This window comes from Falco biarmicus, chromosome 1 (genome assembly GCF_023638135.1).
Source record: "Falco biarmicus isolate bFalBia1 chromosome 1, bFalBia1.pri, whole genome shotgun sequence".
Classification (NCBI taxonomy): domain Eukaryota; kingdom Metazoa; phylum Chordata; class Aves; order Falconiformes; family Falconidae; genus Falco; species Falco biarmicus.
In genome coordinates, this window is record NC_079288.1 from 74,908,698 (window position 1) to 74,936,230 (window position 27,533).

Below are 27,533 nucleotides of genomic sequence, written 5' to 3' on the forward strand. Positions count from 1 at the left end.
AAGGAATAATCTCCAAAACTGCAGTTTCTGTCTCCTGCACAAAACAGATTTACCTGAGCTCTGGCTGTCCATCAGATATGAATTCATGCAACTCAGGGATCTCCCTTCTTGTCCTGCTAATCCTACCTGACAGATTACCTGGTGGGAAGTGTTTAAAAAGGCCCTCAATAAATTCAAATTAAAAGGCAAACTACATTCTCTAACTTTTCATATACATATTAAAGCTTTTTGAGTGATTTAGTACGCATCCATATGAAGTTTGCTGTAGCCTTGGGGAATTTATCATGTTGTGTCATAAAAATTTCCCATTGTGTTACCAGTTCAGGTTTAATGAAGGTAAATTACATTTCCACCTTGCAGAGGTTTTGAGTTTTTTCTTCTTTAAAAAGTAATAAAGGGAAAAGACTTGGAGTTTGCACCTAAAGATGAAAGCAGTGTTACTCTGACTTTGATTTTTAAAGCTTTTTCACAAGATCAGAACTATCACATCTCCTCTTTCAGCTTGTGAGTCACCTGTTTCTTTACAGAAAAGCAATACCCTCTTCTTAGCTCATTTTTGTAAGTCTAAAACAGGAAAAAATCTTTTAAGTGCCTTCACAGAACAAATGTATAATCCCTTCTGTGTATTTAAATAGTAGCCTGATTGGTGGAGAAACAGCAACCACTTTTTTGATCATTGGTGTGCTTCTACAAAATTATCCCAAACATTTGGGAAACAAATATGTTAAGTTTAGAGTTACTCAAAAAATCAAGCAGTACTTAGTTCTCCAAATGTCACCAATTAACTAGCTTAGATGCCTAGCTTTTCTTCCCTCAACCATCTGTAGGTATGTATAATAGAACACTGGCTTGAGTCATACATTAAAATTTATGGATGAGATTGAAAAGCTAGTATGCAAATCAATTTTTGACAAATTTAAAGAAAATTTAATTATGGCTACTGTTCCAGCCCTTATCACTACCTATTTGAGAAGAGAAATTTGTTTTGCAAAGGATCTGAACTAAGATTAAAATGATAGCTGATACTATATTGAATTCACAAATACATTTGATATTGTGTTACTAAGAGGTGTCCAATAGTAGGTGTCAAAAAATGTGCCTTCTTAAAATTTTTTTTTAGTGTGAAATAGAATAATTGAAGAAGCATTCTTGCCTGTGATCTTGGAACATACAAAGAAATTATAAAACATCTGGGTGGAGGTCTGAAGGCCTTTCAGACTTGTGTTTAACATAGAGCTTGACCTTGTGAAATGTCAAACGTCACCTTGAGTGATGCTCCAAATAATGCAGTTTCTTGAGATCTAAAATAATCATTTCCATCATGGACAACTTGTGTACAGATCACCCAAGCATGTTAAGTTGTGTCACAGTTGAGCTTGCAGTGGGAACATGGATGTGGTTTGAAATTCCCTCAGAGACAGGTTTGTTGTCTGTTTTCTCGAGAAAAAGTGTTGGGTGTTGTCCCTACTGTTAAAGTCCACCTACTCATTTTAAAATAGTATGCATTGATGGAAATGGCTTGTGGTTGCGTTATGATATCAAGAGATCTCAACATGTGAATGACAAGCTCAGAGGATTAATTATCTTCTCCATGATCCTAGCATAACTTGTGTTTCCTAATGGTTTAGCTTCTGTGACTATAAAACAGATTCTTTGTGTGGTGTCTGTCTCAGGAAGTGCTAAGCTAGCTGGAACACTTTGAGCAAATGGAGTGTTACAAAGTAGCCTCCAAGTGTTTGCTCGTACTTGAAGAGAGTTTATGCTCAGTCTGCAACCTGTGAGTAATCAACTTCCCTTTATTTTTTGTGTGTTCAGAAAGCATATTGAGAGTGAGTTTCTGTAGTCACCCACAACAAATCATTCCATCATTTATTCATGTCATCTGTCAGGAATAGGGGTAATACTTTATGACTCAAGTGAGCAGACATAACAAACCAAGGAAGTCTTAGGAGCGAAAGTTTTGGGCAATCATGGGTTTAATCATGGAATCATTCCTGCTGGAAGGGGCCCCAGGGAGTGCCTGGTCCAGCCTCTTGCTCAGAGAGGGTCGGCTGTGTGATGAGACCAAGTTTCTTAGGACCTTGTCCAGTTGTGTCTTAGAAGCCTCAAGGATTTACTTACTTCTATATTAGTCTCTATTTAAATTCAGATGAGTCAATAATCAAAACTGATTGTAGCTAAAATTCAACCAGAGTTTGGCTGTTTTCTGAGAATACTTTTTATCTCAGTTTTAAACATTGAATATTATTCACTGTCAAGCCTGAGTTAGAATAAAACTGGCAAAAAAGTTGGAAAAGAAATTGAAACTTCCTGTCACTCATCATTGTATTTGATAGGGTAAATTGCAACAAATGTTTCACTCTGTCTTGACAAATACATGCTTTCTGGATGTTAACAGGTGCATGTTCTACTCTCCCTCTGTAAAACTAGATCTAAAAAATTAATCGGGAAGAGTCTATGGGACAGATGAGTCTATGGGACATATATACACCTAACTGTATAATCTATAATCTTCCTTTTCTGACAAAATGATCAGATACTGCTGATTATAGAATAATAGAATGAGTTGGGTTGGAAGGGAGCTTAATGACCATCTAGTTCTAACTCCCCTGCCATTGGCAGGGACAAGAGAGATTGTACGATTAGATGCATTGAAGAAAAGCAAAATCAAAGTAGGATCATTTTAAGTTCTTGTATAATTTTTGTGAATTCTTGTGAATTTTGTGAACTTTGTGCACGTATGAGATACAAAATATTTGTAGTAGTGAAGTAGAGACATTTGCATTAAAGCTCTCATGTTTCAGAATAAGCAAGGGGCAGCCAAATGGTTCTTCCTTATACACAGATCTGCAGGTGTAACTGGGACACATAACCTTATGAGTTACAGATCGGTGATATTAATGGTTTGCAGAAATGAGTATGAGGCAACCGGTTTCTTTAGCTTCTTCTTGAGAAAAATACTAATGCCATTTTGATGAGAACTCAGGTGTCAATGATGCTACTGGTATTTCTTGTAGGAGTAAGCCATTGTGAAGATCTTTTCATGCTATGGGCAAAAATAGCACTGTCCCCAACTAGGGGAGCAGGAAGCCCACCTTCACCAAGACTTACTTTACATGGAGGTCTTCCTTGTCACTGGGTGTTTCCTCTTTAAATGCCTCAGTTCTGTCTCTGTCCTAATCTCATTAACAGTGGTTAGAACTAAATCACAAGTCAGGATAACAAACCTGGATATGTCAGATTTTCAGATTAAATCCACTAACTAGAATAGATAATACTAGCAGAATAATTACTACTTCATTCCTTAATTTATTTCAGCCAACAGAAATTCTAGAGGGAAAAAGAGCATATATATTTTTTAATTTTTTTGTTGTTGTTTTGGTGAGTATGTAAGTTTTAGTGAGTAATTCTAGGTATTTCAATATGTGTAATATATGTTCATCTGCGTGGTCAGACTGAAGCATTTTTTCAATAATTACAGTGTAGGTATTTATAAACCCTCCAGCATGCTAAGAAGCTTAATACATGACATCAATTAGTCTTTGACTAGAATTCACAAAGAGATTTAAAAAAAGAAGCAGGCTTTTTACATGGGAAGCAAAAGCATGCCTGTTTGTAGGCAGCATAAAGGAGAATTTTGAAGATCTCTTCTTTGTGTTCTGCATGCTTTCTTCCTACCAATGTGCATTTTTAATCTAGATGTGCACTTGCAGGCCTTTCAAAATTTTACTAATCACAGCAGTGGTTATGTGGCTTCTGTTCTTCCCAAGGTAATAGATTATGTGGGTTAAGTTTACTGGCAGTTGTTCCAACATGTACAGCCTGATAGCAAATCTTAACTTTCTTTCTTGGAAAGTGACTTCACACTATGGAAGTGTGAATGTTTGTATAGTAGACATGAGAGTAGGTATTCTTTAAGGTCAAAGTCAGTTAAGAGCATCTTCATCACTGTCAGTGGGAAAGGTGTTAGTCTGGAAAATAGGTAAAGCTATTTTCCTGCACAAAATGGGTTGACTGCTAAATATGGATACATTAGGAACAATATTGGTGCCTGTGGTTCCCTTTTTTTTTATTAGCACTACACAACCTCCAGCAACAAAGCTCTTTCTCTCCCTACTTAACGCACACCCCAAACCAGACTGGAGTTGTATTTGCATCGAAACCTCTTCTTAGAAGAGGGTCTTGAAATGTGAGAAACTTAAATTTGCATTCCTGCTCATCTGGAAACTGTGTTTCACTTTCAGCAGGGCACTTGGCCCCATTTTCACAGGTGGTACTGTTTACTGGTTCAGTATATGCCCTTAGGAATCTTACTAATGCAATCAAGGGCAGGGCTGCTAGATACTGATATCATGCCATAATCTGCCAGACCAAGCACAACATACTCAATGGTAGATGAGACCACACATTCAAAAAGTCAGGTGATGGAGTGGTGACAGGATACTTCTTTTAGTTGTGGTTATAAAGAAAGGATAAAGCATTTAAGAAACTATAGTATGTATTTTTGAAAAGAGGATGCTATTTTATTGCTGTCTGCATCATGTCCGGCAGCCTGCCCATTTGGTCAGAGCTGAACAGTGACAGCAATCAGAAGCCCCAGCTTCTTATCTGCCTGTGTCCCTGTCCCAGGTGACTTTTGCTGCCTGTCAGATAGGAGTGGAGCCTTGTTTTTCAGGCTTCTGCGACCCTCATGGAGCATAATAAAACCTTTTTATCAAATTCCATTGGATTAATTGATTTTTTTATTGATTGCTACAGTGAATGTGAAGTTTGCATTTAATGAAGGTTCAGCACAAGGTCCTGTGCAGTAACTTAACATCACAAAGAGTTAGTTCAGGTAACAGCTCTAACAGGGAGGTGCTTTGATACTCAGCTTAGTTTAGAAAGTTTCCAGGCATGCCAGACTCACTTTCAATTGCTTCCCCATTTTTTATTTATCTTGGGTCCAGGCCTGTTTCTGTTCACTGATTTTACCAGCAAGAAGGATGAAGAAGCAGAGAGAATGCATGTTATATTTTCAGATAACCGCATCAAGGAGGATATTAGGAAACCTTTTAATCATGAGAACAGTGTAACTGTGTAATGATGTGTGGAAAAATTATAGCTTGTTCATTACTGGAGTTCTATAAAACAAAGGCAGACAGATGTTTGTCAAGAACTGAGGCTGCCTTAGTCATGGGAACGGACTGGCTGGCATCTGTGTTCCTGGCTTTCTATGAGTTTATTGACACTCTGAAGCCTTCAGGGCAGGAAATGTCTCTCATTAAGTGTAAACACAGTATGTGGCTCTTTTAAGTCTCCTTTAAGCTTTTTTTTGTTAACCGTTACCATGATACATCAGTGTCATTGCAAGAGGGGCTGCTGCAGGTTGTGGTGGCAGGAGAATCCAAACTCCAAAAAAAAGGAGAAGACAACTGCAATTATTCCTCTCCTTGGAAATGATGACAGCATAGTAGGAATACTGTAATGATGCTTTGGCCTAAAAACTCTTGAAAAATGCAGAAGAATTAAGAGGGAGAAACAGCAACAATTGCAGTGCACTTGGAGTGAAAGAAAGCAAACCTAAAGGTATTCCATCAGAAGAAAAGATTTGAGAAAGGAAGGACTAACTGAGAACAACTGAGGCGGGAGAAAAGATCGCGTATTTTCTTCAGTTCAGAAGGATCAGAAAGTATTAAACTTCTCTGACACATTGGAATAAACCTTGTGAATTTCAGAACAACTTGAGCAAGAATAGAGCATCCATGGAAATTTGAGGAATCTCTAACCTGAAGGCCTTCAAGGTTATATTAGTCATCCTTCTGTAAGCTTATTACTGTTTCATATATTCCTTCTTTTATGGATAATGAGAGGAAACATATCATTTTCCCTTTGGCATTAGTGACTCATTAAAAAACCCACAAACCAACAAATATGACCAGAGGAACTTAAATGTTCTTCTCTGGTTTAAGGTAGAAGCTGTCAAACATCACTTACTTCTGCATTAGTATTTCCTAATTGCACTAAAATGTGTCTCACATGTGCAGTATTCAGTTAACAATGAAGGTTTCCAGTGGATTTCATACTTCTCTATAAGCTATTGATTAATTCAAAATCACATCTAGTTCTGTTTTAAAGTCAGCCATCAGATACTTTATTTCTTGCAAATTTTTGTTTCTTTAATCTTCTGTTGAACAGAACAGACTGGGGGTTTTGACATATTTTCCATTGCTGACTGAAGAGTTTATGTAAATGTATTTCAGGCAGTGAAGTCTCTGTAAATCGCTCGCAAACCGTAAGGAGTTTATCCACAGGATATTTATTCCAGTCCCTTATTTAATGAAGAACTCCTTAAACAGAAGAATAATGAATGGTTAAATAACACGTAAAACAAATATGCATGCTTGTCCATAAGCCTCCTGCTTTTTCTTTCTCACAGGCACGTGTATAAACAGAAACCATTTCCAAAGCACTCAGATGAACAAAACCCAAATCTTGTAAATGTGTACATACACAAATGGATACAGGCACACACTTACTAATTTAGCCAGACTCAAAATTGTTACTTGTGGATATTATTTGGCATCACCTACTTAGATTTTCTGTTTTATTTTATGTTGCCAGAAACAAAATCTGACGTCTTGCCTGACTTTGCTGGAGCTTGTGGTTCAAAAATCTATTCTAAAGAGTGAGTGATAGCTGGTAGAAATGTGTATGCTGAGGAGGTGCCAGAGTGTGGAGAACAGGGAAAACTGGTAAATCAGAAATTAGAGCGTATGTATATGTGGAAATAGGTGCAATGAGCTGAAGCATGCAGAGGGAACAACAAACGACAGCAGCAAAAAAGCATATCAAAACTTCTTGAAAACATCTCGTGCAATGAAATAGGCTTGTGTTAAGCTGTTACTCCTCAGTAACAGTAAATTGGCAGGGTAGGCTTCTGTAATCTCATGGTGTAGAATGACCTTTAATTATGTGTTAGCTAGAAAAAGGTGCTGTTTATTTTTTGTAATGCATTGTGTAAATACAAAGAATTACTAAGCATTAATAATTGGCAATTATTTTCATGACATGTTGTTTTCATTACTTACTAATGCATTCTTATTTCATATTTCAGTTTCTTCCATTAAATTGTTATGAGGCATTTAAAGACTATATGGCAAATTATTATTGTACTGCAGGGCAACATAGCAGATTTCTCCAGAAGTTTTTTGTTATAGTAATTTTTTTCACTTTCTAGAAGAATGTGCAGTCTTTTTTGGTGTCAAGAGTTACACTGTATAGTCAGGGCATATTCAAGAAATACTTAAATTGCTATATACTTGATTGAAATTGGAATCTTAGCATGGATATATTAAACTACAATGTAGAATGAACACACTTTCCTTTCCCAGTAACTCACTGGAAGCAAATGTAAGCCAGAGAGGAAATAAGGACATTAGTCATTTTTACCCACTGTGAGTACTCTTGGGGGTTTGTACTTCGTTAAGTAAACATCTCTCATGTTACCTTTGCCTGCTGCTCACCCCATTGCCCCATGCGCATCCCTCCATCTCCCCGGGTTATGGTGATAGCATCTGGCTGAACTTAGGCTTGCCTCTGTCTCATACCCTTCTTTGCTAGCCCCTGTGCCATCCTCATTCAACTGGCCTTCAGTCTGATGAGTGTGCTTTAGCAGGGGGATACCTCTGCCTGGTTACTCCATCTCGGCAACAAAAACTTACTGCCCAGAGCCTTCCTTTTTCATCTTTCTGCCCTGCAGAGAGGAGCTGCATCTTTAGCGTTCCTCTGGTTCCCTCTCTGTGCCATCAGTAATTTTCCAGAACAACTCTTCTTCAGGCTTTCCTCCCAATACAAATGTTTCTAATAACCAGGGATCGCAGAGGAATGCCCAGTTGTGATTACAGGACCACTAAGTGGAAAGGTGATTTTACTCCCAGCTGGGGTTTGACTTTTGCCTTTGGCACCATGGGGCTACACATCTACAGCAAGGAAAGAGAGTTTTGAAATCATCGGAAGCATTGGGAAAGTGGTCAATGGAGGTCTTCAAATCTTTCCACATGGTTGTACTGATGTACATGAAAATGATGTAGCTCACTACCAAAATGACAAAGAACTGAATTGCTGCTATGGTTTCCGAGGAAAAAGGACAAACTTAAATGAGTTTCATTTAGAAATGGAAGGAACCTCTTTTTCATCTTGTCAGGGCTACATACAGTCCCTGAGGACTGCAGGGATCTTTCCCCTCTTTTACTTCTGTCACAGGAGAAATTTGTGTTATCCCAAAATGGGATGCAAAGCATCATTTTCTTGCAGCATTTTTGCAGCAAGACCAAGGCAATAATAGTAATAAACTGCAAGATGTTTTGCAGCTCTCTGGCAGAGCAGTAGATAGAATATATCATTTTTGCAGGGACTAATAAATGTCACTGTGTAGCTTGAATGTTTTGTCCACTTTTTTTAAAAAAGCTTGATTTTACCAAGTCATAATAGTTGTATCCATCCTCCATCATCTGGGTTTTTTACGTTGTTTCCCTGTAATTGGAAATGGGACATGTTGATAAAACATGTATATATTGTGCTATAGATTCCAGAGAAGAACATTCAGACCTTAGTGAAGACTTGTGTAAAACGTTTAAGTTATAGATAAATTCCTGGCTCTTCAGGGTGGGGAACCAAGTGACTGGCAGAAATGACCTCTGTAATTCGTATCCAGTTCACTAGGAATGGAAAATTATGTGCTTTTTATGATGGAAGAACAAGTCACTAGATTTGGGGCAGGCTTCAATAATATCAGAAATTGATGGAAAGTCTTGGGGCTGTCCTGTTGCACCCCATCGATGTCCCTCCCATAATAATGTGTGTTTTCACAGAGGAGTTCAGTCAACAAGGTGATAGCATATTCTGAGCCATAGCAAACATTAGGAAAACTTTTAAATTAATTAAAATATCCAATTAATATATTTTCTCAGAAAATGAGAACAACGAACAGTGTAAGAGCATAAGCAAAGGCGGCTATGAAGGAGTTCATATAGTAAATAGTGTATAACAAAAGATCAATTTAAGTATTTATTATGAAGAGCTGCCTGTATCCTCTCCAGTTGTGGCTGGGGAACACCTTTTCAATGAAGAAACCCTTGGTATTGAGTGCTGATATTTGCCTAACTTTTCTGCATAAGGATAATAAAATGAGGACACAGCTATAGATGTGCAGCTCATTGCAGCCCATCACAGTCAGATTGTGCCCAGTTTCTGAGCTGATGGGTGGAGGTCTAATTCTTGTGCCCTGGTATAGGAGGTCAGGGTCAGTGCTTTGGTTGCCAGACGCTGATGCTGAGAGGCAAAGCCAGATGCTGAGATGACAGGAAAGAACAAATATCTCAGTGGACATCACAACCCCCAAACAGAGAGTGCTTTTACTAGCTGGGTTTTTAATTGAGGAACTCGGAGACAGTACTCTGATTTTTTGTGTGTCTTCTTCATATAAGCTTTTTACTTAGATTAGGGTAGAAGGCATGTGAAAAAATTAAAGTATAAATTGTTACTAGCTAGAAATTGGGTAAACTTTGATTTTCTTTAATTTTTAGACTAGTTAAAGTGTCTTGAAAAATAACCTGATTGCATCAGTGATCCAGATGGAGCTCAGCAACACATGGGATACAGGTGCTACAAGGCTTGTAGCCTTAGTTCAGATTGCTTACTAGTACGATGCAAAGACCTATATGTGTGTTTATTTTCCCCCTTTCAGAAACTAATCTATTTCTGCCTCTGAAAAAATACTTCTGAGTCATTATACTTGTTACTGGAGGCTCTCCTGCTCTTCTGCTCTGTTTCTTCCTTATTTTTACACTTGAGATTTTCCTTCTTGTGCATGCAGATTTATTTACCCAGCAAGATTCTCTTTTGGTTTTCCTTATTATTTCCTTATTGTGTAATAATACCCCTTGACTTCTTCTATTACGCAGTACAAGAATTTCTATAACAAAGGTGTGCACAGAAGCCTATACATAGATTCCCTCAGCCAAGCTATTTTAAGCTTTTGCAACTATATCTGACTAAAGTAACTACAGAGCACCTGTATTAAAATAGCTAAAGTTCCCCTCAAAGTTGAGAAAATGAAATGCAGGCTATCAGAAGGTTAGGTATGAGAAAAAATGCTCTTAATTAGAAGCAACCCACCTCAAGTATAAAATACAAGGATCTGTGAACTGATTTTTATGAAGAGGTAGTGACTGTGTGAGGGTTGGGGTTGAAATTGCAGTTCATGTCTGAAAATGTCTCTATTTTTTACTTAGGAAATATGTTTCATACATCATGTTCTAGTGCTCTGTCCTTCTTCATTGTCCTGCACCTTCAGCAAAATCTTAAATTATGTCTGAATCTGAAGAAGGACAAGGGGTAAAGGACACACACTCTCATCCATTTGTTTCAGTGGGTTAGATAAATTTGAAGCAAAGTAACTAAAGTCAACTGTCTACATGAATAACTGTTTTGCTGCTGATCATTTTAGTAAGACAACTAACCATTATCATTTGACCTCATCACTTCAAAATCCAGTTTGACACCCATCTCATGACTATAATCTTCATGACAACTTCCAAATTCAAGCACCCTTTGCCAGTGCCAAGGAGCTGTGACATTGCAAGCTGAGAATTTAGAACCACATTTGGCATTTCCTGGGAAGAGCCAAAAGTTTTGTTTTAAAAATATTAATTTGTTAAGCTTGCTAAACCTGATTCAGAATTTGTTCATTTGCTCATTTGTTTTGCTGTATCTGCCCTAGAGTATCTATTATCCTGTTTTCAGTATCACACTCCTGCTTAGAATTTAACCTTTGCTACAGAATGAGTTGTCAGTAAGCAGCCTTTATTAAATAGGACATGATGGTGTTTTACTCAACTACTTTTATATTTTTCCAGACTACAGTGTTCACAGCATGTAAGCTATTAGTGGGAAGACTGTTCTCAGCTAGCAGACTTTAGAAGTGGCAAATTGCTAAGTTTTTTTAAATCAAACCCAGAAATTTGATCATTTCAATGCCAGGTTTTTTACTTGTTTCAGTTTATTTTTTAGCTTGAAAAAATGAGCTCTTTTTCTCATTCATTCTAGGCACTTTAAGCCTGTTCGTAGTGGTAGAAATTAAGTATTCTTTACCATTTTATTTAAAGGGAGGTGGAGGAAATACCTGTACATTCTGCCTAATGCACATAGCAGCACAATCTGGGGATATGTCTGTTGACCTCTTTGCTTAAGAAAACGTGGCTAGGCTGCACCTACTTATTCACAGACCTTGCTTAAGCAGCTACATCTCATCCTCAAAGTCAGGTTTGATTGCTTGCCATGCCTGGGCTCTGACTTGGGGGAATTGCCTGAGTCCTTCAGCTTTAATTCCTTTTTGTGGTAATTGCATGTGTCTCTTAGGTGAATTGTTTCCTGGTTTTTCTTTTTTTGACAAATACAGAGCCACGATCAACTGCAGCAAAGAGAAGATAAAAATAAGTAGTTCAGGATTCATCTGGCAGGACATTTTCAGAAATGTTGCACTTTAAATAGCCTCCTTAGAAAGCTGGTATGAAAATAGAAGGTGATGTATTTAAAAGTTCATGCTTAACTTGTAAAAATCCCACATAGCCATATCCCTCACCAGGCTTGAAAAATCCAGTGTAAATCCTGCTTTCAAGAGGTTTTATTAGCCTGCTGACTAAGTAGGAACAGGCTATGCATATCCAAGGTGCTTTCCTCCAGAAGTTGCATCAGTTTGTCTGCTGTCCTCATGCCCTCCCCTGGGCACCTGGGAGGGCAGGTGACCTTCAGTAACTCACAGAAAGCCTGGCCTTTCAAGGACCTTTGCCTGTGTGTCTGACCTTGACTCTGAACCAGTATCTGTGAGCCTATCAGGAGACAGAAACATTGTTATTCAGGAAACCACCTGAAACTTTGGGTACCTTTAAATCTTGGATATTCATGCAGGAGGGTGTAGTGAAGAAATGCTAGGGGGAAATGGCAGCAAAGCACAGACTATTGTAGTGCTTTATTCTTTCTTCCTTCTAACTCTTTGGTTTCTAACCTTGTATGTAAAATCCTGGCTTCAAGTGTTGCTAAAGGAATGTGTTCCTAGCTCTGGCAAGCCTGTCTGGTGTTGGAGAAGCACCTTTGTGAAGGTGGCAGCTTGTTCTGAACCCAAGAACTATGTGCAGGCAGTCTGAAGCCTGAGTGGAAGTGGCAAGGTGGGTATGGATGGGGCTGGCTCGGTGCCTCCTGCGTGGCCAGAGCTGCTGCTGCTGCTGCTGCTGCTGCTGCTAGGAGCAGAGTGTGAGGAAGTAACCCATCCTTATGTGGGAAAGCTGAGAAGTAACAGAAACCACATACTTTCCTTGAATTTACTCTGTTTTTAGTTAGAATTTCCATTCAGAATTGGCTTGCTTTTGCTTCTGCATCCACCCTTTCTTTTCTCTTCTAACCCTCCCCTCCAGCTGTTTGGATAGGAATCCAGTTTTTGAACACTGAGGCTTCTATCCCATGTAGTTAGTGAAATAATGTCACAAAGTATAGAAAAATATTTGTCTTTTTCAATTTTTATCATATATGTTGTCATTATTCTCATATCATTGAGAATGCACATGTCAGTAAAGGATCTTGAGACCGTGTCCATTGGGCCAAATACACAGAGTTGCAGAGTATCTGTGCTTTCCCACTAAAGACTGTAACTGAAGTTCTTCCTCAGTTTTTTACTGCCGCCCCAGCCCAAGATAAGCAAAACTCTGGGAGTTTAGTTCTAGAGTGGCAGCTGCACAGTCTCTGTAGATGTCTCTAGCAAGCTGGAAGGAGTAAAACAACAAAAGGAGACTGTGGATTTGGGGATTACAGATGTCAAAGAGTAAATGAGAGATACAGGCTTCATGAGTATAATATAAACAATATATAATATAATATAAATAGGAGAAAGCATAGTAATTTCATGGAACAAAGACACAGATCCATTTTCCTGTCAGATCTGTCTATCAGTACCTTTTCTGTAGTAGCCATCATTCGGTAACTCAGCATTTACTCTTCCCATCACATTATCCTACCTTCTGGATCATTTCATGGGTACATCAGATATGCTGTGACCAATCTATTAATTGTTCCACCTTTCCTCTAGCACCAGGCTTTTCAGAATACATTAAACATCTAAGCTGAGCTGTATCCCACCCGTGTCCCACTAAGGGCTTCTATTGAGTTAGGGTTTGGGGTTTAACATTTTCCTTCAGCTTTATCATGTACTTCTGTCCTACATCCTGTATCAGTGTGCAGTGCAGGTATAAGGTTTTCTGCTTGTAATGAGTAATTTAATACACATGTGACCTTCTTCTGTGCCAAATACAGGTTTAGGTGATAAGAGGTGAACTCTGAATGAGTTACGAAAGGCTTATGGATATAAGCGTTTGTCTTTCCTGTATGTGTACAGTAATAACCAGCTGGAAGGAGATATTATGACTGAAGACTAGCTGGTGAGAAAATAACATTTTGTAATCACCCTGCAGTGTTCCTGTCCAAGAATTCAGGCTTGGTTGTGCTAATCCTGCTGGACACAAGGAGTGCAAAGCCTTGGTCTCTTCCCACAATCCCACTTGCAGGATTTATAAAAAAAAATAAATTTTAGCTTATTCTCTGTGGAAATTCAGTTGGTGGTCCTCGGCGGCTACTGCTAAAGGGATCTGCAGAAATTAAGGAGAGCAAGTTTATTACCAATAAATGTAAATACATTATGTAAAATAAATGCAAGTAAAATATGCACTCATAAGAGTGTTCAGTTCAATTAGAAAAGGTTTAAGGAGGCATGAATCAAAGAAGATAACAAACACTAATTTAGATCATGGACAGCAAAGAAATAAACAGGAATAAGAAAACTGGGGCAATGCTGTGGCTGCACCACCAAGAGATGCAGGTAACTTGTGGCATCTGATTGCCAGGCTTATTCATACTAACCATTAATGATTCATTTTCATCACAGAGAAGATTTAGTTCCATGAAGATTTTAAAAAGAGAAAAACATGATTCCATATTGGAGCTCTACCATTCAGCTGAACAACAATTTCAAATGCAGAGGATCCAGATGCAAAATTTGAATTCTTAACATGACGGGATGATTTATGAGGCACTGAGAAGTTATTTTTTCCTGTCTAATAAATCCATTTGCTTCTGCCTCTGTATAAGCTTGAAAATCATTATCTGTTCCCATGCCAGAATATTTTTCCCCCATCGTCACCCATGCTGTTTGGCTTGTAATTGTCAGATTGCTCAGGAGTTCATGCTTCTAGGATTTAACAGAAAAAGCATCGATGATCTCAAGAGTCCATAGTCACTGTCGGAGGATGCGCTTTCCAGCTTTTCCTATTACAGCCAGGAACTGAAGGGCTAAACTAGATAATTAGTTATCCACAGAAATCATTGACTAGGCAGGCTGGCAATCAGCTATGGTGTTAAAAAGCAGCTGCAGACAAGGTTTTTTTCTTTCTTTCTTTCTTTCTTGTTCCACACATGAATCCATGTTCTTCTTCCACACTATATATGATACATACTGAGCAAGCAACACATAAAAATGGTCCTAGGAATTGCATTCACCCTGAGCCCCCAAAGTAAGGAGCTTAACCAGCCTGCAGTGTAGGACTGGTTTAGTTAACAATGATGGGAATGTACTGGAACAATGTGGAAGTCAGGGCTATATCATTGTCTAGCTCTGTCTTGTTTCAGATACATATCTTTAATGGCAATTGTAAATATGTATATATAGGAAGCTACATCTCCTTCCTCCACCCTGAGTGATTTTCCCTGGCGTAACCCCTGCCTTACAACACCTGGGGTGATGTGTGACTGCTCTGGCTCTCCTTGTATTCACTGCTCATGACCTCAGCACCATGGAAAGGTTGCCTTATTTCTGGAGGTGGAGATGTCCCTTTTAGTTTAATTCAGACTTGTTAATAAAAACAAGTCCAAAGTATGGGTTAATTGGATGTTTGGTTTCAGGGGACAGAGCAAGGCAAATCAATAGAGGAGGAAGGGAGATTTCCTCAAAGGCTGGCAGTGGCTTCACTGGTGCCACAATACCAAACCTCTACCTAGTTCAACAAAGTGCAGCTGGCAATATTGTAATTATCAAATGTTTTTCAAAACTAATATTGAAATATAACTGAAAGCTCTTAAATGATCTAATAATCACCAGGCAAGAAATACTTACGTTTCAGTGAAGCACAACTCCTACTAGTTGGTAGGAGCCTTTAATATCAGTTTATAAATGAACTTTTTGTGTCTATCTCTTATTTTTGCAGTGAAGTAAGATTCAAAACATTCAACGATGTCCTATACTTCATTTTCAGTTAATTCTTACACTAGGTTCTACCATGAAAGTGCATTTTGTGGATTTTTTCCTGCTGTAAGCCTGCATAACCTTAGAAATGATACAAATGTCTTAGAAATGGTACAAAAAAATGAAAAGGGTTTTTTTCCCTTGTTTATTTTCTGTTGTAAATCTCAAAGTTTGTAACTACTGTGATACAGATCCCCCTGGCTATGGTACGTTTCCCAGGTGTGTACAGGTGCATGGCATTGCAAAAGCATGCCTCGTTTTTTTGTACCTAGAAATTGCGAGGCAATATGCAGCACAACAGCCTCATTTCCAGAAATACCGTGGCAGCACGGGGCTCAGTTAAGCTGTGCACGTAGCAGGAGCCCTGCTGCCACCTGCTCGCCTCACACCCGTGGTGCCTGAACTCAGTCTGGTGTCTCCCAGCATTGCCCAGATTGCAGATCTGCACGCCTCTGCCAAGAACCTGCTTTTCTATCGATGGGCCACAGGCAGTGTTGGAAGAACTAACTATTCATGCATTTTTATGAATTTCTAAGCACTCTGACTTGCAGTGAATGCCAGCACTTACTGTACTTGGTTAAAAATTGCACCATACCACCCATTTTTTCTTTCAAACCATTCCTGATGTTGCTTTTCTTCTGAATTTTGTTTCTTTTGTAATGACCATCTTCTTTGCTTTCTTTTCACAGGGTGGTTTACAGACCTACTGCTTCCTAGTGTTTGCTGCCATCTGCTTTGCAGGAGCTACCTACCTGTTTTTTGTGCTGCCTGAAACAAAAAATAAGACATTTCATGAGATCAGCCAGGCATTTGCTAAAAGGAATAAAGTATCTTTAGAAATGCAAGAAATGAACCACCATGCGGGGGAGAGGAAATCAAGTGCAGAACAAGAATCAAACTTTACGTCTGCAATGGACAATGGGGAAACCAAAAAGGCAATTGTGTAAACCCAGGATGCTCTTTTGGGGAAAGTGGCAATTGTGTAAACCCAGAATGCTCTTTTCATTCAGTACGTTTATAGCAGTGCTCAACTTGTATTTTTTAATGTGACAGCCTGAACTGCTTCCCCCTTTAATATGTTTTAAGTGAGTATGGGTGAATTCATTAGCAGCTAGGGTGATGGTTGAGGAAATGAGAGGTGGGAGTAGCAGCAGCTGATTAAATAAATCAGAGCCCAGGTTTTCTTGGGCACCTGTGAAACAGGTGCTGTGGTGAATGGGGTGGAGAATATAGACTTGGAGAAGTGCCAGTGGGGAGCTGGAGTTGTGAGCAGCAGCTGGCTGAGCACCCCTGTGTGCTCCTGGGGAGGTGTGCATGCAGTCACTGGGGAGCAGGGGAAGGTGGCAAGGAAAAGGGAAGAGATCCCAGCAGGGTTCTGCTAAGAATTGATGCAAATGAACTTGAAATGGTACCAACTCATATTGCTCCATGTTTCCCACTGTGTCATTCAAGTTGCACATGGTATTTGAAGACCTGAAAAAAGACTCATGACACTCCCCTGACCTCCCATTCCTTTTCCAGATAATTTGACTTTCAGTTTGCTTTGTTTTGAACATCTCCCACCTTCCCACAAATGGAGAGCTCCAGGTCCTGATGCATTTCCTTGTCTGTCTTGCAAGTCCTGATCAATTAGAGAGTTGTCTCTAGTTTCTGGGTTTGCTGGCACTTTGTTGCTATGGATATATATTTTTTCTAATTTTATTTTTTAAGAATAGCTATAGAAGCTTTAATATGAAATGAAAACACTAAACCTCATGGTGAAGTGAGAGGACTGATGGTACATGTAGGGTGTAGCATTAAAAAAATAATCAAACACCAAATGTTCCAAGGGTTGGGGGGGTTGATTTTTTTATTGCTTTTCTTTGCAAGTTCCTTTTAAAACAAGTCTTAGAATCTGAAGCTCTGGGCCTAGTTTGCATTAATAAGTTTCTAAGCTTTGTAAAACTGTCTTCAGGGTCTGTCTAATTTCGTGGTAGAAAGCAGGCTATCAATGGTTAGGTGATCCATCCCCTTCCACATGGCAATTTTTTTTTTTATGAACATCATCTTTCCGGTTTGTAATTTTGATAACAGTTTTTCTTGATCCTTCTAGGTACCTGGATGCTGAGGGGGTAATAAGCACTTTTAAGTGAAATAGCTGTTTTATATGAAAAGTCAGTAAGTCTTAGAGCTGCTCTCGGATAGGAGTAAGGCACAAGAAGGAAGTATGTAGGTAGAGCCAGTTGCTTCCACAAGTTATACTTGCTAATCCAGAAGTTTATACATTTGGAGGATTCTGGGGGGAAAATTGTATATATATTCATATATACACACACATACATGCATATATGAATATATGTATTCCAAATATAGACATGCAGATTAATATTTGTATTCACATGTGTATATATACACACAATGCAGAATTGTTCTCCAGTATTTGTTTTTTTCAGATTTCCCCAAGTGATAAGCTGTCTGTTTTGTTCTACACTGTAGATTACACTGTAAATGAAAATCAGAGATCCTAATGTTCAGTTATTACTAAATTATGTGTATGGTTTTATACTGTGCGTTATTTATATGTGGCATACCTGCTACACACATTGTAAGCTGACCTATAAGGGCAATTTCACTGCTGGGTAATAGACGAAAATTTGATCTGAGCCTTTATTCCAGAATTTATGCTTTTTTACTGGGATAGAGGTACAGCAGCAAGTAAGAAAATGAAAATATGTATGAGCAAGAGAATTAAGAATGAAAAAATCAGATTTATAATATTGGTGCTACTGTTAAGAAACCAAGTGAATCATGATTATACCAACTGATAATCATAGATGGAAGCTAATCAAATACTACAGAGAAAACTGAAGAGAAATATCTTCTAATAACCACTTGGAAAATTATATATACAGCAAATGAACATGTTGTCTTTCAGTGGTTTTAGTTGCCTATTCCATGTGTTACATGAGGCTTGCTAAGTGAACAGCTATGTAAAAAATGAGTTTGAATGCCACCTCTCCAGACAATTTCAGGAAGAAATTCTTCCTCTTGCCCTGCAGGGCAAGACTGGCAAATTCAGACCCTCTCGTTCAGGTTGAGAATTACCTTATTTTGTAATAACAGCTACTAACTGGTATAATATGATCTGATTTGAGTCAAGGTGGCAAGATTGGAAACCATTATTATTATTATTTGGCACTTAGTGCTGTTCATTAATGTACATTACAGGCATTACTTGTTGATAATGTTGCCAATGGATAACTTCAATAAAATATCATGTTGGCCTGATAGGGCAGTTGTATTGCACTTCTGCAACAAGATAAAATCATCTTACAGTCGCACTTGGAGCCCGGCTCTGAATGTGTTGGTAAAGAGATGGCTTTATAGAATTTACTATCACAGGTCAGGGGCTTGTACGGCATTAACAACAGAGGCTTGTGTTTTTCTCTTCTGTAACCCCATTTTGCCCATCTCTTGCCCTGCCTGAGATAGCATACACTAGATAGGCACCTTCTGTGCAGCTGCAAAGAAGCTGCTACAAACCGAGTATGCCAGGGACGGTGGTTGCACGTTTCACCAGCAGTTTGCTGCAGCCCTTGGTACATGTCAAAAGCAATTCCAGTCTGCAGTTGTGTACGTGTGTGAGTGCTTTGCTCGCTGGCCAGGGAAGGTGGCTGCAGTCTCTTCTGCCTTGGGTTGTAGAAGTTTCTAAGCAAACTTCATATGTGCCGGTACTGCACTAACTTTCTCATCTCTGACCCTAACAAAAGTTTTGTGTTGTTCCGTAATGGTTTTTTCTGTTGTTATGCTGCTATAGCTTCTCCAGCAATGAGAGGAAAAATTGGAAGATATCAGCAATTCATCATTTGTTTTTTCTTGTTGAACGTATCAGATTATCTACAGCCCATGTCTTTGTCAGCAGGTGTTGTGTGGTGCCATGTTCTCTTTTCCTGTGTGTGACGTTGGGATGAGGTACTGTGAGATGGTGTTTGTACAGATACTGCAAGTGGGTTACGTGTGTGTGATCCAGTATGTTCCCGCACACTGCCTGCAAAATAAACCTTGGGAATTAAACTAAAATGATGTAGATTGTGTTCTGGGTAAATCTGAACCTCTACAGCTGTACAAGTTTCATTGTTCAATTCCCTGGGGTTTTGTATGTCCAGTACAAGTCCTACGCCTGGATGACCTGAGTCGTTGTGGGCTCTACAGTTGGGTGGTTGGGACTTATGGGGAAGAAAATCATCCCTGAAACTGCATATTTTTTTGAGCATAATTTACATTTTACTTCTCAAATCAGATTCCACACTTCATTCGTGTGTTTCTTTTGGGATTTAGAAATAAAAATAAAGACATCAGTGTGAGGCAAATGATTAAAATGAGCTTAGTAGTAGTAATTGTGTATAAGAATTGTTGAATCTGGTGGGGCTTTTTATGCAGGAAGTTGTCATTTGCAATGGATGACTTTGAGTTGCTATGATGAGAAATTCAGTCAATGACTTGCTGCTACAAAGATATGCAGAATCTGAGATCTGAAATATGTATAAAAACCTGAATTTCATATTTGAGGTTCTGACGCCAATTTTCACTCCACAAGAATCTGCTTTCTAGTGGGGGAAGATGTGAGCCATTCAGCCATATGGGACAATTTTCATCTTCAGAGTAAAATGAAAAAAAAAAAAAAAACCAAAGGAAAAGCCACACCAAAACCAACTCTGAAATTTGCTTTCTTTCCTTTGACTATTTTTATGTGCTTTTTCATACAAAAATCACTGTATACACTATTAGAGCTCCCATCACCTCACACAGCAGGAAGAACATATCTGAGTAAAGCATTCTTAGGAAATACCTGCGGTCTTTTCCTTTCAGCCTGACTCCAGAAAACAAGAGTTCAGATACAGTCTAAAAGTCTGAACTATAAAGACTCAGACTATGAAGCAGGTTTGTTCACGCAAATATTCAGGCTGTTAAAAAATTTATGTTTGGGTCCATGCTTAATTCTGTCTGCAAGTTATTTTATCTGGCAGTGAGCCCTGTGAAAAGGTGAATTTCATGGCAAAAGCTTGGTAGTTGGACTCCTAATCAAATAATCACAGCTCAATAAGCAATCATGCATAATCTCAGTCACTACAGCCCTCTTCCTTGCAAGCTAAGCTGCATTAATCTTGTTTTTTTCACGACCTAAGAGAAACACTGACAGTGGGTGGTCAAACTCTTTCTTGAGATGTTCCTGCTAAAGTTGTGCTACAGTCAAATTCTTTTAAACCTAGGATTTAGATTCTTTAAAAGCATAGAAGAAATTGTTTCAGGAGACTTTTATCCAGTGATTAGTGAAGTCAACAGAAATCTCCTCCAGTGACTTCAACCATACACACGTACACAAGGAAAGCATGGTATGCATAAAAGCGTTCTAAGCTTAGGAAACCCAGCACATTTTCATCGTCTTTAGGTAGTAAAACGGTGGCTTGCTTTCTCAGTCTGGGAAAATAGTATAATTCTTTTGATGCTGTAAAAGCACTGATTTGATGCTTTTCTGACTTTGGAGGCAGGGAATTGGTTGGTTGGTGATTTGTTGGGGGTTTTTTATTTAGGTGGGAACACTAGTAGTCTGGTTCATATGCCAGAGAAAAGTACCAAGCATGAGTTCTGGAGCTGCTGCTTAAGATAATTCCCAAAAGGTAAAAAGCAAAATATAACTCTGTCAGACCTCTGAAACGTGCTACATTAATAGCATGGTCTTGTAAGGGTAGGAGATGAGCTGGCAGTGTGCCCAGGTGGCCAAGAAAGCCAAGAGCATCCTGGCTTGTATCAGAACTTGTGTGGCCAGCAGGACCAGGGCAGCGACCATCTCCCTGTACTTGGCACTGGTGAAGCCGTGTCTCGACTACTGTGTTCAGTTGAAGGCCTCTCACAACAAGAGGGACTTTGAGGTGCTGGAGCGTGTCCAGAGAAGGGCAACGGAGCTGGTGATGGGTCCGGAGCACAATTCTTATGAGAAGCAGCTGAGGGAACTGGGGTTGTTTAGCCTGGAGAAAAGGAGGCTCAGGGAGGACCTTTCTCACTCTCCACAACTACCAGAAAGGAGGCGGTAGCAAAGCTGGTGTCAGTCTGTTCTCCCAAGAAAAAAGAGACAGGACAACAGGAAACGGCCTCAAGTTACACCAGGGGAGGTTTAGATTGGAAATTAGGAAAAACTTCTTCACTGAAAGGGTGGTCAAGCATTGGAACATGCTGCCCAGGGAGGTGGTGCAATCACTATCCCTGGAGGTATTTACAAGATGCACTTAGGGACATGGTTTAGTGGTGGACTTGGCAGTGCTGGGTTAACAGTTGGACTCAATCTTAAAGGTCTTTTATAACCTAAACAGCGCTATGGTTCTATATTTCTATGAGATACTTTGTCTGCTGCTATGTAAGCTGCCACACAGAGACGTTGATTTTTGTTTCATATTCTCATTTCTTTCACTTAAAAATACGAGTCAAGCTAAATGCAATGCTCATGTCTTTACACTTGTTCCACCTTTTGTTTCGGACTTGTTCCTCCCAATTATATAAATATTTTTACAGTTCAGATTTGAAAACAGGAAAGCAATAGTTACTTAGGAAAAGCAAACATGCCCAAGATTACAAAAATTATAAATACAATTTTCCCTAGAGGCTTACATTTTCAAAGATGAGTTCAAGAGTTAATTGCTTAAATCCCAGTTTCATATGGTTTCATCCGTTTGAATTAATCTCTACAGAGTATATATATGTGTGTGTGTAGAGAGAGAGACTTTTATGCTATCCCATGAAAAATGTTCAGCAGCTTTAATTCTTGTACATAGAAGAAATTGGGCCATTTGGATATTACGTAAAGTTGTGAACTAGACTCTGATGGTGCTCAGATACTTGCATTAACAAACTTTGCTAAAGTTTGCATGATCTTTGGAAAATTTTTCTAGCAAGGCTGTCTTCTTTGACCAGCCTTAGATTTTTCTTCTTGCACTTTTCTGAACTGCTAGGTGGAGATTACCATGCCAATTTACTTAAATTTTATGTATAAAAAATTGATTTATATTTATGTGTATGTGTATAATAATAATATACAAAATTCTTATCTATAGATAGGATTATAATATATAATTTACTTTCCTTAAAGGGAAAAGAGTGAAGTTTTTCTAAACTCTATGGAACTATGGATCCTATGATTCTATGATATTTTGTTAAACAAATGTGAGGTAAATAGCTAATAGAAGAAATTATATATTGTTTTAACACAACAGTGCAGTAAACCAAGGTTAGACAATTTATATTCTGTCACTGGCCGGCTGAAGCCTTATCTTCTTAATCGATACACTCACTGAGCTGTGATGGACTGATCATCTGGATACCGAACCGTCAACAAGAGATTTTCATATGGTTCTTGCACAGCAGAGGAATCATCTTGATGCGAAGTTGGGGGAAATCCTCAGGGTAGCTCCAGTTTTAGACATCGATGATAAAATAATTGCCAACATGTAGTGAAAGAACCAATTTCTTTTTAACAAGTAGGCTTAAGAGGAATTTATGAATAGTGCAGTTATCCTTAATGGTAACTTTTGGATTTTCTTTTGAGGCATCAGAAGAAAGATTTGTGTTGAAGACCCTCAAGAAGCAGGATGTATTAGCATAATGCTCAGTCTAGGCTAAGCCAAATATACTCTTCCAATATCTAGCGAAACTCAGATATATTTTATACATCGCAAGCTCCCCAACCTTTTGATGGGGAGGTCTCACTGCCACTCTCTCCCTTTCTTTCCTTCCTCCATCTCACATTCCCCTGCCACAGGTTGTGCTTTGCCTCTCATGCCAGCACACTCTGGGATGAGGCGCACCAGCATGTTATTAGAAATGACATTATCATTAACTGAGAAGTGAAGAAGTATTAAGAAGCAGAAAAGGGGGTCACCTCTCAGCAGGATGAAAGTATGGCACTGTGCAATCCGTGGCCCTCCTGCAGACAGGTATGGCTTCACTTTTTTGGCAGACTTCAGAAAGGGCATGAACACTGCAATGACAAAGAAGGTGGAGGAGACAGATTTTGTGACTGAGCAGCTGCCGACACATGAAATCTGTGTCTGAGCAACCATCCAAGTGGCTTAGACATTGCTGCTGGATTTAAGTAGTACAAAACATACAGGAAGGCATCTCAGGTATCATGCTGAGCTAGTGATAAAATCACTACTTGTTTTGCAACAGTAATCAAAGTAAACAAAGGGCCAAAAGGATAGCAAAGGACATCACAAGATAAATGTAGTATTACAGGTCTGGTCCCCCTCTCTAAAAAGGGGCATAGGAGGAGGCAGGTGATAATTATTTGAAGTTTTCTAATGGAAAATGAGAGTTTTAAAAGTTTAGAAGAAACATGGCTGAAGAAAACAGAATGCAAGACAGATGGTTTGTTTTGACAGTACATGACATAGGACACAGTCAACAAGCAATTAAAAATAAATTTTAAAGTAATAAAAAGTTTCAAAAATGCAGAACTAAAGCTGTAGAATTCATTGGCACAAATTAGAATTAATGAATTTTTATAGTTTTAGATATTTAAATTTATCACGGCTCTCAAATTTGAATTAGGCAACAGAAATAAAAAAGGGAAAAGCTACAGCTAATAGGAGATAAGAAATTTCTCTAAGGAGCTATGTACCCTATAATTAGCCATTAGATCATTCTTTCACCTTCTTTGGAGATGTACAGATAATTTATGGAGACAAGACAATGCTCTGTCTGGATCATTGTTCAGAGATGCTGTCATAATTCTTACAGGTTGCAGTGAATACTACGAGCTGACCCAGAACACAATAGGAATGGGGAAATCCCAGCACTACCCAATAAATAAGTCAGACTTTAGGTCTCACAGTTGTTTCAAAAAAAAAAACACCCAAACCCTAAGTTTTCTCCATGCAAGGGAGCTTTTCAGATGAAAATTGAAACATTATGCCTGGTGATAGTCACTGGGAAATTGTGTGCTGAACTTCGCTCTTTTAAGAGCTTTGCTGCAGTTACATGGTACAAGTTTCAGTCTCTTCTGATCACTCACAGCCTTGGCTAATAAGTGTTAGAAATGAGTATTAGTAAGGCAAAAAGTTGATAATTCAGCAGTAGGAGGAGGACAATCAGCATGTCTGGCAAGCTTGTGTATTTTCTATGAACTAGGGCAGCTGGCTGTTTATTTAAAATTGAAAAAGCCTAATAAGTAGGTTTCTTAGGTACTCTCAAACTGTATTGCTAAATGGGGTCAGCTTTGCAGTCCAAACTAACAGCTTGAAGAAACAGAGTCCAAATGAAGTGGGTGATGTTGGCACACAGGATGCAGGTGGTGCTAAGGAGATGATCACTCTAGAATGCAAAATCGTTCACAGCTCTAGAATTTTTTTTTTATTATTTAGAATGACAACAAATTGTAACTTTCGCTGTCACTAAGCTGTTCAAAACTACTTCAAAAAAGATTTTGAAGGCAAAGGTACTTATTTTTTCTTTCAAATGGAAGAAGTTGACAATACTTTCTTCCGTACACAAGACTAGATCATAGACACTTACTGGATGGCCACTTCTGATCAATTATGCCATGAACAGCTCCACCAACAGAAAGCTCTTTCCAGCCCCACATGATAATGAGGTATCTTTTAGGTTATTCCTACTTCATGATCAAAACAAAAATGACAAAATAGTCAAATATAAAGGCCATACAGCTCTGCAGTTCCAGGTCATAGTTCCTGGAGAGGTTTTACCATAAAATATTGTAGATGGGATCTGAGGTAGGTAATAGTTGGCCTTATTCTGAAGGCAACTAATTGGCATTTTCCCTTTCCATTGCAGGTCAGGATTTCACTCAAAACTGTTACACAGCATCGAATATTCACACAGATGCTTGCGGCAGTGTGAAAATAATTGATTACCAACATAAATGAGAGCTAGTCAGAAGGTTAAAAATGAGCAGGACTGGATCCTTGTTCAGTAAACAGCAGATGCAGCAGATATTGCCCATCTCCCCCTTCTGTGGTCCTATAGATTTGTTACTGAGCTAACCAGAATACTACTGCTATCACCTAAGAAGAGTGAAATTAAAACCACCTCTACAATTTGTGTTCTGCTTTGAGAAACTGCTCTGTAGCAATTAGTACAATGAACGGATTTGCCCTGGGCATTTATCTATAATATTTCATCTGACCTACATACACAACTCTATCGGCACACAGTCTGCCCTCCTTACAACTGATTGGGTTAGACCAAGTTCCTACACGTTGTCGCTGCTGGCAGCAGATCCGATATCCAGTCCCTCTCCCTCAGCCTGGCAGAAGTGCTTGGCTTAGTCCTTTAATAGTTACTTAAAGGACAAAAACCTTACAACTTACTGAAATGATACATGATAAATGCTTAATCTGCTCTGTGACCTTTTGTGCTTCATACTTACGGAACTCAGGAGTTGCTTTATTCTGTATTTATGGGTTGTCTCTTCATTTGTATGTACATCTTGTATAGCAAAAAAACTCCAGCCCTTGCCTTTTGTGAAGCTGCAGACACCTGGGAGATCAGATTTTCTTGCATTATAAAACCAAAAAATAACCTTACATTGTACTTATTTAATACCTCGTCAAATACCCCTTCCAAAGTCTGTTTCTGTCAGTTGGATTTACCTGGGGGGCTATAAGAGCACAAGGATGAAGCAGCACAAGAACATATGTCATAAAGGTCTATGAAGGTGTTGAGGCTGGAAGAGTCCCCCTCCCTCTAGCTGCCCCTGTCCTGGAGGAAGCCAGCTCCCTCTCACCTGCAGGGCAGCTTTGGGGGCTGCAAAGCTTCTACCGCACGTCAGGAAAAGGGGCAGCACTGCTCTGCCTCTCTGCGTTTTGCTTATGTTTCAAAGAGCTTCTCAGACAACACACTGTGACGGGTATGTGGAAAGCCGAAATAGCAGCTAAGTGCCAGGCTCTGACCAGCCAGGCTCTGCCAGCGGACCCTCTGACCTAAGGTGCAGCCTTAGCACGTTAGACTTAACACATAGCATAAACAGCTACAAACAGTTCTAGCTCAAGGAAAAATCAGTGCTTGGGGGAAAAAAAAACCCAGATGTGTAATGGCCAAAAGTTAGCGTATCTTCAGGCATGATAGTCCACTGACAATGACACTGCGATCTAATACTGGTCTGTTTAGACCTCAGTTTTATTTGGTGGAGCAAATACAGGTCTATCACTGTAGTCACTAATGGCTCTGCATTGGATGTATCCTGATGCAAAACAGAAGGCAAAACATACACTGGATAGCTAGATATTAGTCAGTTATTTCTTGTATACATTCAGTAGAGCGTGAAGAATGCTCATGGATTTTAAGTGCCTTCTGTTATGACAATAGTTGATTTTTTTAATAGTTATTTTCAGATAATTGCTGTTTCCAGATGTTTCTTCTACAATACATCCAAATAACAGTTGTGAACACAGAAACACACACCTCAGACTCAAGAAAAGTCTTGTTCTTGGGTTAATACTGCAGCTTTGTGATTCATTTCCAAAATTACAAGCACACAGATCTTTTTATTCAAAACAGAATGTGTACCAAAACGGCCTGTCATTGTAATAATTGCATTCAGATCCAGATCCATCCCCAGAGCAACAGAAATCATATGCACAGTAAAGTAATAACTATATATGTATTTTCCTGTGCAGAGTTCTTTATACATGTATGTTTATATATATATTTATATATATAGATGGATACTTTATGTGCCCTACAAGATTGAAAAAAAATAAATTTCCATATTCTAATAGCAGTAATCCATAAAATCCAGTAAACTGTATATCTGTGCACACACTGGATTAAGTACAACTTCATTAAATTGCACAAACTGAAGCACTTCTTCAGACCAGTTCACAGATTTTTATATTAAATTATTTATGTGTCTGTCAGGGGGTTAGTGATTTGCTTTCTTTAGTTCGAAAGGAGAAGCCATATAAATTGTCACGAATAGTTCTAGTCCTTGAAATATAAATGCAACTGTGCACAATTAGCAAAGAGGGATTGCAACCCCCTGCTGGTTTGGATTTTTCTGCATTCATTCCCAGTTATTGATGCAAAGTTTGTAATAGCTATCCATGTACTTCCATGCAAGCAGTCTGTGCAAATCTAGACCCAAATAATAATAAGCTGCAAATCATAGCTCTTGCTGAACTTCGAGCACCTTAAAAAGCCACTGAAAACAAGTTTTCAT

General features: G+C 38.8%; 1 protein-coding gene across 3 annotated transcripts in view; it reads left to right on the top strand.

The window, feature by feature from the left end:
- Positions 1 to 19,384, top strand: part of SLC2A9 (solute carrier family 2 member 9) — a 105,546-nt gene extending 86,162 nt beyond the window's left edge. For 2 of the 3 annotated variants that reach the window (XM_056350561.1, XM_056350546.1), the window contains one exon: positions 16,015 to 19,384. In XM_056350561.1, the coding sequence (XP_056206536.1) occupies positions 16,015 to 16,272 (258 nt within the window). In that variant the 3' untranslated portion in view covers positions 16,273 to 19,384. The remainder of the gene's footprint in view (positions 1 to 16,014) is intronic. The other variant, XM_056350553.1, reaches the window with a different exon arrangement.
- The last annotated feature ends 8,149 nt before the right edge of the window (positions 19,385 to 27,533 follow it).